Source organism: Phyllostomus discolor, chromosome 14, assembly GCF_004126475.2.
Source record: "Phyllostomus discolor isolate MPI-MPIP mPhyDis1 chromosome 14, mPhyDis1.pri.v3, whole genome shotgun sequence".
Lineage (NCBI taxonomy): Eukaryota > Metazoa > Chordata > Mammalia > Chiroptera > Phyllostomidae > Phyllostomus > Phyllostomus discolor.
In genome coordinates this window covers 18,965,209-18,978,207 of record NC_040916.2, presented here as the reverse complement: position 1 = coordinate 18,978,207, position 12,999 = coordinate 18,965,209, and the positions used below count along the sequence as shown (strand labels likewise).

General features: G+C 44.2%; 1 protein-coding gene across 1 annotated transcript in view; it reads left to right on the top strand.

Annotated features, from left to right (window-relative positions):
* The window catches only part of RASAL2 (RAS protein activator like 2), a 275,224-nt gene that overhangs the window by 203,006 nt on the left and 59,219 nt on the right, over positions 1 to 12,999 (top strand). The window contains 1 exon segment of the mRNA XM_028530839.2: positions 1,389 to 1,495. Within this exon segment, the coding sequence (XP_028386640.1) occupies positions 1,389 to 1,495 (107 nt within the window).

Sequence of the window (12,999 nt, the reverse complement as noted above, 5' to 3'; positions counted from 1 at the left end):
GAGCCGTGGGAGGGACTGATCGGTGTGCATCGCCGGGGCTGTGTAAAATGGTGTCCTTTTGGCACTCACTGACTATAAATTTCAGTAAGTGTTTTCTTCTTGCGGCAGAGCAGTGCAACACAGTGAAATTTTCTGTAACTGGGGGGCGGCAGCGGTTGGGCGTCTGCTAATAGCCTAAAAATCACTAATGAGGATGTGCGGTGGGAGCGATTGATTGAATAGCTGCAGTCGTGTGTCTCTCTCTCGCTTACTCTCTCTGCAAGCTGTGGAGAGGGAGGGGGAGAGCAAGACACAGGGCGGGAGCGGGAGGGGAAAAAAACCCGCTTTCTCTTAAGTGGAAGTAGCACGGATCCCAGGGGCCGGGAGGCCAGAAATGGAAGTTTGAGCCGCATCTGTCTTTTGAAGGGAGAACAGCAGGAAGCAAAATGTCAGTCTCCGGAGTCACGACTTACTCCTTATTTTTTTAAGATCTGGAAGATCACACAGAATACTTTTTTTAGGGTGTGTTTTGTTTTTCCTTGTCCATGTTGAGATTATCTCATGTTCTCTGAGAAGCTGGATTCCTATATGTCTGTCAGTTGAAGTGGAGATGGGAAGCACTTGTGACAAAGGTATAATTACGTATCTGTCTCTCATCTGTGTGTGCTTGTGTATGTGCATCCTTATGCATATATCTCTCCCTCTTCGAAGGAAATGTAACCTTAATGTAGCGCCTAGTCATTAACTTTGAGATTCCCACATTATGTGCAAAATCTGAAGCTTGTTAAGTAGCGTGAACAGATTGAGGATTCCAGAGTAAGATCCTAATAAGGTCATATTGCCAGAACAAGGAGAAGCTGATCTATTTTTGCATCCGCACAGGCATATATGATATTTTTCCCTGGCAGCGGCTCTCAGTCTTTGCATAGCCCTTTGGTTTGCAGCCTGGCGAATGAATCATCGCATCTGCACACAGCTGAACTCTGACCTTTGTGCAAGCAGCATCACACCACGAGCGGCCCTAGACTGTGTTTTGTTCACAAGAGTATCAGAAATTTCTGTTAACTCCTATATTGCTGACAAGTGGAGAAGTAGATGCATACCCTGCGAGAGGCAAATATTAAGTGAACTTACAGATATTAAACTCAGCTCAGAGGAAATTACTTTTTATATGTGCACAGATAAGACAGAAGCTGCCACCCGACAGCAGATTCTTAACTGTGACCGTCTTCTAGTGTCTCGATGGGTCAAATGCCACAGAGATAAAGAGAGAAATGATGTGGATGTAGAATGTAATGTACCTTTAAAGCAAACTGATGTTGTGTGGGGGGGGGGAAAAACAATGATTTTGCAATGAGAAGTCTCTGGAATGTGGGGCTCTTAGTGATGTGCCATCTGTTCTCTTCCAGAGGTGCCCGCAGAGAGGTCCCCCCGCAGACGGAGCATCTCGGGGACCAGCACGTCGGAGAAGCCCAGCTCCATGGACACTGCATATACCTCGCCCTTCAAAGTACCAGTAAGCGTTTGTCTTCTCCCCGGGGATACTTCGCTTCTCTCCTTTCTTCTTAGGGTTCGAGAGAATTACTATGACCATTTTGTTCCTCAAGAATTTCTTTACAGTACTTACGTTGAAGGGATAAAGTTATCAACTTCTGTAGATTATTAACTGTGGCTAATGCCCACTACCCTCAGTGTAGGCTCGTTAGGTTGTAGGGAGTTTTATTTTTACTTGTGGGTCACTTCCAACCTATAGGGCCTGGCAGAATGAAGGCCTGCGTGAGTGTGGTTGGTCAGGTAATGGGTGTAACAACTACAGTTTTCATTTGAACATTTCACCTAAAATGTCCTAGGGTGTGCTTGAGTGTGATAGTGTTATGTTACAGAGTGACATGCTTATGATTTTGTAATAAAAGTTTGTAATAAAAACTGGGACATTATTTGTGCCAGACCCTGTATATAAGTAAATACATGAAATTCAAATTCCCCTGAAATATACAATGCAAATCTTTGCAGAATGACCTTTTACCAAGTTGCTAGACAAAACCTATCATAGTTCTATAAAGGTGCTGGTGAGATTTAATTTTTCTTTCTTTCTTTTCTTTTCTTTTCTTTCATTTTTTTAAGGTATGGGGTATGATTTTTTTTTAATTTTCCAGAGCTGGAACATAAGTAGAGAATGATGAGACTTATAAAGTTATAAAGCATATAATCAGAGAATTTAAACAATTGTGAGTTCTAATCATGAAATCTGGCCTGTGCTTTGCTTAAGTGATCTTTTAAATGACCCTTAAAGTGCTTAAGAAATAGCCTGGCAGAAATCCTCCCATTTAAAGTACTCCTTAAACTGACGAGGTGGTGTTGAGAGTCAGTGTTCAGTTCAAAGGGTGCTGAGGGGGAGAGCCCCCAGGGGGTGGTCAGCTCAGCTGACCACCAGCTGCAGGCCTGTCATGGACTGTTTGATGTGACTCTGAGTAACCCGTATCTTCATTCATTCATTTTCTTTGTTTATTGAGCAAGAAATATAGTTATCTCCAATCATATTATTAATGTCCATTATGTTTAAACTTGACAAGAATGACCTGCATAAAGTTGGTCATTATTGTAGATACAATGGAAGTCAATATAAAATAGAAATAGATTTTTCTGTGGAAGAGATTTTTTCCCCTTAATTCAGCCTAGTTAATATCTTATATTCTCTCTTTATGTACTTACTCCAGTGCTATTTTTTAGGTTGGGATGACGTTTTACGTGGAACTGATATTTTGAGACATACAAGTAGGCATTCATTAGTAAGTTAACTTAAATGGTGTTTCGTTATGGATTAACCCTAAGGAGCAAGATTTCTCCCTGTTGTATCTTAGTACCTTGTAGTTTGTGGATACTTGTTACTGTGCCTTTTCAAATTTTTACAGTTTTATTTGTTTTTAAAGATCACAAGCAAATGTTGGGTTAATATTCTAGCCCAATTATGACAGAAATTTTAAAATAGTAGATTTCATGCCTTTTACTAAACTTCTCTGTTCCATAGGTATGGCTACCTATTCTTTAAAACTTTTTAGTGAATGAAGAAGGCATTTTTTCCTCTCCCCTGATGAAACAGAGATCAAATGTACTGAAAATAACTATCCATAAACAGAGTTTGGCAAAAAGGGATTGAACTAGAATTTGAAGTTTTCATACCATCATGCTGGAATAGAATGGTGAATGCTTTAAAAGAATTTTTAAGTCAGTAGCTGAAGAATATCCTTCTGCAATATGGGAACATAGAAGTACTTCTAAGTTTAGTCTGAAGTTCATGTCTGGGCTTTAAACAATTTGAATTAAGTATGAACAACAATTTTTAATTGATGTAAGCGATAAGTTGACATGTAGTCTAAGGTTTACCTTTACACTGAGACTAATGATTCTTGAGTAAAAGTAACACACCGACAACTCATGCACACCAAGACTGGCACCATGTACAGACCACTCGCTCAGCAGTGAGGCTCCCGACCACCTCCGCCACCTCCTCGAAGGAAGGAGGAAGCCTTTGCCTAACCAGTTACAGTCACTGAGCCTGTGAGTGTCCTTCTAGGAGGACTTAACCCTCCACCAGCCCTTGCCTAGACAGGCCTTTGAAAAATAACCATCAGAACACACTGGTTCTGCAGAGCCGTAAAAACAATCTGAACCCACTTAGGATAAAGGCAAAGAGCCTTACATTCATCAGTAGCCCCAATGGTACCGTCGTGTTACAGGATGGACGGTGCACAGTGCAGTAATTGACGTTAATAATGCTCCTGAATCACGAAGTCAAGAAGTGAGGTTGTATTTGTTGTTCTGAGCTTTTTAAAAAGTGGACTGTACAATATCGTGTAATATATATCCAGTGCGAGCATTTATATTGTGTAACATATAGCCAGTGGGAGTTTTTAAAATCTTGAAGATCTGTGATGCTTAAAAAAACTTACCAGAAAAATCTGCCTTGTGAAGTACCTCATTCCTTGATAATGCTGGATAAATAATTTATATTCTTCTGAGAGAAACCGTAACACGCTGGCTAAATGAGGCACCGTGGTACTTGGATGTCTGTGGAAGTACACTATTTTTTTTAAATTTACACATAACAGCAATAGGTAATGTGATTTGCATCACTTAAATGTGTTGGCAATAAGAAGTATGTGTATTTTTTAAATCATCACAAAATACTTTAGTAATTAATATCAAAATGGACTCTCTGAATATAGAAAAGTAGTACAAAAACGAACCAAACTTTGAGATGCTTAACTTTGAGTTACTGACGCAGTATCACAAAGATGGCCATTTCCATGTTACCTTGAGGAAGGGGCAGAAGTTCTAGGTAGGGTTCAAGTGTCTTCACTGTGGTGAACGGCAGGTTCAGTGCTCCTCAGTTGAACCCACAAGGGAGCTAGCAGTAGGCTCCCCACAACAGCCTTATTCTTCCTGGTGACATTTTCACGCTCACTAGGAGCAGAGCAGATGAAAGGGATCTTAGCAAGCCTTGCCTGAAACGACTGACACACTTGTTGAATGCTTACTTTGGGCAAAGTGTTGGTGATTCACCAATTACAGATACTTCTCTGGCACTGTACTTGGTGCTAGGGAACAGAAATGAACCCAGAATATTCCACTCTCAGAGAACTTGCAATCTAGTGGCAAGAGACAGAAAAAGGGCCAGATTCATAAGGAGGTAGATGCGCATGGTTACACGGGTTTTTAACAACGTACTGTGTTTGCTAAGGCTTTGCCGTGAGCCAGTGTCTGAGCTGAGTAGCAAAGGCTGAATGAAAGTCATTGACAAGGGAAGGAGAGAATCCCAGGCTGAGCGAACAGCATTTTGGGAAGGCACGCTTCATAAGGTAACTGATGCCATCAGGGAACATGGGAAGGGTTCAGTGAGACGGGAATAGAAAAGCGTGTAGGCAAAAATGGTGAGAGAGGGGCCCGGGAACGTGAGTTAGGACAAGATGTAAGTGAGTGGGTTTGTTTGTCAAGCTTGCCTAAATTTTGCTGGCTGCTAAAAGCATTTGAGATTTGTTTATTGAAATATTTGTCTTGGCCCATAAAGCTAAACCAAATTGTATAAATACTGTGAAGTGGCGGTAAATTATTTGCCTCTTTCCCGAGTGACTCTTCTTCCTCTTGCCAGTGCTCGGGGGTGGGGTGGGGGGGAGGAGTCAGGGGCCAGGGTCCGGCATTCAGTAGTGGACCAGCCCAGCAGCCACCTCACAGCAGACAGCACTAGAGTAGAGGTCAGCTTCTGGGAGACCTGGGGGAGGCCGTCCTGCTGAGCTCCTGGGGGAGGCGGAGATGAGCCCCAGTGTGTAACCAGAACAGTGAGCCCCCCACAGGGGGGCGGAACCTTTGTGTAGCCTCCTCATTCCCCCAAATTTGTATTTTGAAAAATGTAAAATGGATAACCAGCATAGCAAGATGGCTTAGACTCTTACCTAGTCTAAGCTATCTTTATGCGAGTAGTAGACATCAGAGTCAGTAAGTTTGAGAAGAAGGGCATGCGAAATGAAAGAGGGAACTTATATAGACGCTGAACCTACAGGTTAAGGCGATGACCTGGTTTTTAGGAATGTTTAAGTGCATTTGTACTGTAATCACCCATAAGAAAAAGCAGCGATTTGAGTGATAGCTGTTCTGCTGTCCCTCCCTCTCGCCCCACGTTTCTCCCCCGTAATTCCCATTGTACTGACAGTTGGCCCTTGACCAATGCTGGGGTTCGGGGCACCGGACGCCCAACAGTCCAAACTTTGTGTGTGTCTTCAGTCAGTGCTGTGCGTACATGGTTTCCCAACTGTGGATCGAAAATAGTATTTGCTTGTAGGTCTGTGTCCCTCATTAGACAGTGAATACCTCTTTAACTCATCTTCACTCCTACCCCAGTGCCTAACACAGTACCTTGCACACAGTAGACACCTAACAAATAATTGCAAGTGAACGAAATATGCACAAATTATCGAAGGACCAGAATAGAGTATCTCTTATACTTACTCTCTTGGTATTTACTGGTGACGTCTCCGGTCAAATAGATTACCAAACCATTTGATAACCACTAAGGGATCATCTGGAATAAGTGAGTGTACCTGTGCAGAATACTAACATTTTTTTTCCTCAGTAAAGCGAGATTTGAAGTTGTATTTGGAATCAGGGCTATGGTGTCTTATGTATACAGGATATACTATGTCTGCTTATACTGGGAAGTGAAACTAGGTAGACTTTTTTTAAATTAGTGATTTGTTTCAGTGACTCTCTCTGATCCGTTCAGGTGTCATACGTTGTGTAAGCTCGCAATGTTTCTGCAGATCTGAGTTTTGACTGTTAGATTCCTCAAGAACGGTTTCGGTCATGTGAATAGTTTTTGCCTCTTTTTAAAGATCCTATGTTTAATTTTTTGTTTACCATCCTGGTACTCTTTTTACCTTTGTCATATTGTGTTTTCCTTTAAACAAGGTATCCATTCTATGTTTTATACATTGTCAAAACTAAATTAAAATATTATAGGAGTTATTAGGAAGAAATTAGTAAACTAATGAAAAGTTATTTAGGTGCTTATAATATAATTTTAATTATATTTCCGAAAGGGAAATATAATTAATTTAATTCCGAAAGGGAAAATGATCGCGTCTTGTAATCGTATGTGTGTGTCTCTTTCACATTCTCTTAGTTTTTGGAACAGCCTCCTTTCTCGAACACCCTATGTATAAAGTGACTATTGATATTTACGATTTTTTTACTGCTTCTCCTTAGACGGTGCCCTCGGTTTAGCCGTGGCCGAGAGAAGGCGGGCTGTGTTCCGGGCCAGGTGCTCAGCTCGGCGGTCTCCTCTCCGTCGCACAATGGTCTGAGCCGGCCTTTCATGTGAACATAACACAATGCAGTCGCAGCTGCTTCGTTTGTGTTCGCTTCGAGCTTGGCTCTGAAAGGCTTCGGGCACTAAAATATATGCCAAGACAACCGGGAAGCATAATTGAGCGAGAGCAGTAGCTGACTCTCCTGTGTGACCCTCCTTGTGTGCTCATCACAGGGGCACCTGAGCATTCCCAGGCAGCGACACGCACGAGGTACACAAGATGGCAAGAGGGGACGCCTTTCCGTAGTTTTTCGAAGGAAGTGAGGCTTGGGAATAATAAATGTAGACTAAGTTAAATTCCTGCATTAAAAGAAATGTCACATCCTTTCTCGAGTGTCAAGATTTCAGGCTCAGTTTGTATGGGTCTCTGTTTGGAATAGAATGGTCAGTAAGATCAGTGAGATCCTTAATAGGATCTGTGTTTTTTTCCATGTTAAAGAAAGAGACTGAAAGCTTCATGCCGACTTCATAAAGACCAGAAAAATGTTCGTTGTCCAAACCAGTGGTTTTCAACTCTGGCTATACCTGAGACATCACCCAAGGAACACCAAAAACGGTACTAATGTCTCCACCCCAGACCTGTTAAAGGGAAGTCTCCAGACTAGAACCTAATCTTCTGTATTTTAAAAAAACTCCCCAGAAGATTGTAACATGTGCCCAGGGTTTGGAACTGTTTGTCGAAATGACTGATTAAAACACAAGGAGCTCATTGCAGTCGGTGTCTTCGCCATGGACACCGGTGCTTCCTCTGGTGCCCTCGAGTCCGGCGTTTTCTCGCGGCCCGGCGCCGCCTGGACAGACCGCTGCGGCGTGCAGGAATCGCCCTTCCGAGCGTGTGCCCCAGTCAGTCAGGCGACCCTTCTACAACACACTTTTTACAAAACACTTGTCTACACTTACACACTTGTTTTATTGTGGCTCGGTGACCTCTGACCAGCTTCAGAATCTCAGCCTCAGGGGTGAAGTAACCAACTTGAATTCACAGGACCCAAGCTACGTAGGTACTGTTTTAATTTTTGTGTTTTCTTCGCAATTGTGTTCCAGGGCCCTTAGAGTTCTGCCCTCTGCGGCTTAAATATTCTATGTCCATCTTATTTCCTTCTCTTTGCTGACCACCAACACGGAGTGAAAAATCCATACTAGGATCACCCTGCAATGACCCCTCCTTTAATAAAGGGCATATTTATATTCATATATGTATGAATTTATAATATATTGAATATATACTCCTATTTATGTCTATCACAATATTACTGCCAGAGGTAAAAATAATGGAATAAACATAGGGATGTCAGAAAAGAAAAATTATAGTCTGAAGACATTACATGTTAACTATACCCTTAAATCATTTTGTAATCAGAATGGGTGTAATTTTAAAATCTCTGCATGATAAACATCCTAGAAAAAATAAAACTTGGAGCAGAGCAAAAAGAAATAAGATTAGATATGACCGCTTAGGGGGATAAAAAGGGCATGCCAAATACGTGGTGGGAAAGGGAGCAGGCGTGGCAGGGAGCAGCGCCAAGTCTACCCTTGAAACCGTCGAGGGACTGTGGAAACCCGCCGCAGTCTGCCGGCCTTCCCAGAAGTGAGTGGGTTTGCAGGCTGCTAACGAGCGAGCGGAGACTCCAGCTTACCCTGCCCCCGAGACCAGGGCTGTGGGAGGGGGAGGACGAGCTCGCTGACAGCTCATTCTTGTGGATACGGTACTACGAGCTCCTCTTTCTCAAAGCACGGGTATTTTTCTTCTGCTTTCCCATTTAAGGAGGCTTCCCACCTTTCATTTCACAATTAGAGATAAACGTTTTGAAGGGATAATGCCCGCTTTAGGGAGCATATAATTAGCCACTAAGTATAGCTGATATTAGGTGCTTTTCTCTTTCACAGAACTTAGGGAGCTGGATAGATAGAAAGGAAACCTTGCCAACTTCTTGATTTTGCTAGGATTCACTGTACAGAAAGGTGCACTTCTCAGCTGCACCTGTACTCAGCAAGGTACAGGCATCGCTGGTACATAGTAGTGCCTGTGAGTTCCCTTCCTACCGTCGGGCCCTTTAATTCTATTACCAGCACCAGTACCACTCCACTGGGTTTTTAAACACTTTATTTGTTTTATATTAAACATCTACAAATTTCATTTTATTTTTTAAAAATTTATTTTAATTATTGTTCAAGTACAATTTTTTATCTTTTACTCCCAGCCCAGCCCACCCACCCAGCTCTCTCCACATCCCTCCCATTTCCACCCACCCCTAGTTTTTGTCCATGTGTCCTTTATACTTGTTCCTGTAAACCCTTCTCCTTTTTCCCTGAAATTTCCCTGAAATTCCCTCCCCTCTCTCCTCTGGACATTGTCAGCGGACAAATAGAGGACACTGTTCTCTATTTCAGTGTCTGGTTATATTTTGCTTGTTTCTTTGTTTTGTTGATTAGATTCCTGTTAAAGGTGAGATCATATGGTATTTGTCTTTCACTGACTGGCTTGTTTCGCTTAGCATAATGCCTTCCAGCTCCATCCATGCTGTCGCAAAGGGCAGGAGCTCCTTCTTTCTTTCTGCTGCATAGAATTCCATTGTGTAAATGTACCATAGTTTTTTGATCCATTAATTTACTGATGGGCACCTAGGCTGCTTCCAGCACTTGGCTATTGTAAATTGTGCTGCTATGAACATTGGGGTGCATGGGTTCTTTTGGATTGATGTTTCAGGGTTCTTAGGATATAGTCCCAGCAGTGGAATTGCTGGATCAAAAGACAGATCCATTTTTAGTTTTCTAAGAAAATTCCATGCTGTTTTCCATAGTGGCTGCACCAGTCTGCAATCCCACCAACAGTGCACTAGGGTCCCCTTTTCTCCACAACCTCTCCAACACTTGTTGTTTGTTGCTTTGTTTATGGTGGCCATTTTGACTGGTGTAAAGTGGTATCTCATTGTGGTTTTAATTTGCATCTCTCTGATAGCAAGCTATATCAAGCATCTTTTCATGTGTCTCTGCATCCTCTGTATGTCCTCCTTGGAGAAGTGTCTTTTAAAGTCCCTTGCCCATTTTTTAATTGGGTTGCTTGTCTTCTTAGAGTGGAGTCGTGTAAGTTCTTTGTATATTTTGGAAATTAAACCCTTATCTGAGGTATCATTGGCAAACATGTTTTCCCATGCAGTTGGTTCTTACAAATTTCATTTTAAATGAACTTCATTCCAAGTAGCCTATTTAATTAAGATAGCAATATAAATTATTTTTGTCAGGCTGTTGAGTAGCTATTAAAAGGCCCCAAAGGATTTGAATAGACATTTCTCCAGAGAAGATATGAAAATGACCACTCAAGACATGGAAAGGTTCTCAGCGTCATGAGTCCTCAGGGAAATGCACACAAAGATTGTGCAATACCACTTTGTACACACTAGGATGGCTATAATCTAAACGGGAGACAAGAATAAGTGTTGGCAAGGCTGTGGAGAAAATGGAACCCTTATACCTTTCTGGAGAGAATGTAAAATGGTGCAGACACTTGGAAAAAACAGTTTGACAATTCCTCAAAAGGTGAAACAGAGAGAACCACGTGACCTAGCAATTCTACTTCTAGGAATATATACAAGAAAGTCGAAAACAGTTGTGCATACAAAATCTTGTATGTGGATGTTCATAGCACCATTATTTGTAACAGCAAAAATGTAGATACCACCCAGGTGCCCATCAGCTGAAGAGAGACATGCTGGGCGTGGCCCACCCACACAGGGGCGTATTGCTCCACCATACAAAGGGCGAAATGCCGACGCCTGCTCCAACATGGATGAATCTGGAAAACACTGTGCTGAAGGAATGAAGCCAGACTCTACAGGCCGCATATGATATGATTCTATTTATATGAAATGTCCAGAATAGGAAAGTTCCTAGAGGAAGAAAATGAACGGTTGCCCATATGTCCATTAACTAAACCGCTTACCCTTTTTAATTTTGTCCACCTCTGCCTCCACATTCTTGTAGGATGTGTTCTGTGGGGGCCAGTTTAGTGGGATAATGCCGAGAGTTTTCACACCAGGAGGACTTTGCAGTGTTGCACGGGAGTGAAATCAGTGATGAATACACCAGGACACAGAAAGCAGTGTTGTTCCGGGGAATCTTCTGAACAGTCCTGTGTATTCTGCTAACACCCGGTTCTGACGTCCCATAGTAATTTCTGTTCAGCTCACCCCACACTACGTTTCTCCCCAAAACTCTTTTCCCCCGGAATTTCTAACTTTGTAGTACTACCATTTCTTCATTCCCCAGAGCCGAAAACTGGAGAGCCATAGTATTCTCTTCTCTTTCCCCCCAAATTCAGTCATCAGGCCTTTGTCTCTCTTCGGGTTCATCCACCCCTACCTTGCTGCCCCCGCACCCGGCACAGACTTTGGGGGTCAGACTCGCCATCCTTGCCCTGCACCAGCCCCAGGCCTGGCTTCCCATGCGCAAGGCCTGCTCTCGGAGAGGCCTGTGCCATGGGCGTCACATCCACAGTTGCCATCTCACAGTTCCCAGTGATTGGGCTCCGAGCTTGTGTTTGTGAGTGAAGCCCGGTGGGCCAGTGGGCGCATGCAGGGCCTTGGGGTGGGTATGGTCCCCACTCCCGCAGCCTCCCTGGGATGGAACCTGCACTGCCCACCTCCCCGCCCAGGAGCCCCAGCCAGCCTCCCCCTCCGCCTCACCCAGCCATGGCTGTGGCGTCTTATCGCAGGAGAAGGGGTGAGCAGGGCCCTCCTTGCCCCTCCCTGCCGGCTTCATTGGTCTCTGGCAGGTGACCAGAGGCCACAGCTCCGTTGGGGCACGCCTCCTGCCCAACCCTAATCCGAGCACCCAGGGAGAGGCGGCGACAGCGTGGAAAGGGAAAGGCCTGCCCGGACCTCCTGCCCCCAGCCAGGGCATGGCGGGTGGGGGTGGAGGCTGAGGAGAGGCGGCCTGGCAGCCGGCGGGCCACCCACATGCTGAGTCATGGGCTGTGGGGCCCCGGTGGGAAGGTCTGCACTTGCCCTGTGCCCGAGGGAGCGTGACCTGAAACAGCAAATTAAAAACACCCGGCAAAACGGAGGGCGAGTCTGCTGGAGAAAGGAGAGTCTTCTGTTTTAGCACCTTTCATGAAACTGTTTTTCTGCTTTTCAAATAAGGGCCCTTGTGTTTTGCACCGAGTGCTTCCCGAAAGTTAGCTCGTCCCATGTAGTACAAAAAGAGACTATAACCCATCTCCTGGCCTCCAGCTCCCCCCACCCACTGTGGCCCCCATGCTGCTGCCAGAGTGGTCTCTTCAGTCTCCGCCTCATCATCACTTGCGTCTCCCTTGCTTGGAGTCCTGCAGTAGCTCTCTGGTCCCACACCCATGCCCACGACCCAGCTTCGCACTTGCCTGGCTTTCCTCGAGGGTTCCTTCCCCTCTCTTCCTCTGCCTTCTTCCTTCCCCTCATTTGAAAGTCTTCAGACAGATCGAGCTTTGCCTTTAGAAAGCATCCATCACTTGCTGAAAGCTTTTGCTTTTAACTGGTGTTTTACAGGATGACAAAAAAGCAAAATTAACTTAGCACGGAGAACCTCTCATTGTCTACTTTTGGCTGCCCACCCCCCCCAAGTCTCATTTCACAACACCCAACACCTGCATCCCTGCCAGAGTTCTGACCCTCCGGACTTGGAGTTCTCCATCTTTCCCAAACGTAGAGAGTTCCCCAAACGCGTCTTCTCTGGTATCCTTGTCCATGTCTGCCTAGAGGAACACTATGCTTCCTGAGTGTATTTTTACCCTTTAACACCCAGCTCCAGTTTCTTTCCACCCCTTGGAGGCCACACTGGCCTCCACCTTCTCTGTCCTTCGGTAGGACCGTGCACTCACCCATTACGGTACTTACAGCATCACTGTTCGCCTAGGCGCCGCCCTCCCTGGCCTGTGAGGGTGCAGTTGGCGGCTCCGGGATGGGATGCGCCTGCCTCAGGGGGTGCACAGCAGCATCCATTTGTGTTGCAGAAAAACAATAATAAATGTTTGATTTTTTAGTTCATCCTTTAAAATTTTTATGTTATTGAATCTTTTATAGTCACACATCAAAACATTCTTATATTTTATAGGTAAACAACTTTAGGAATGCATACCAGCAATATTTTACTCATTTGATACACAGTCAGTACCACTTAGAAACCAC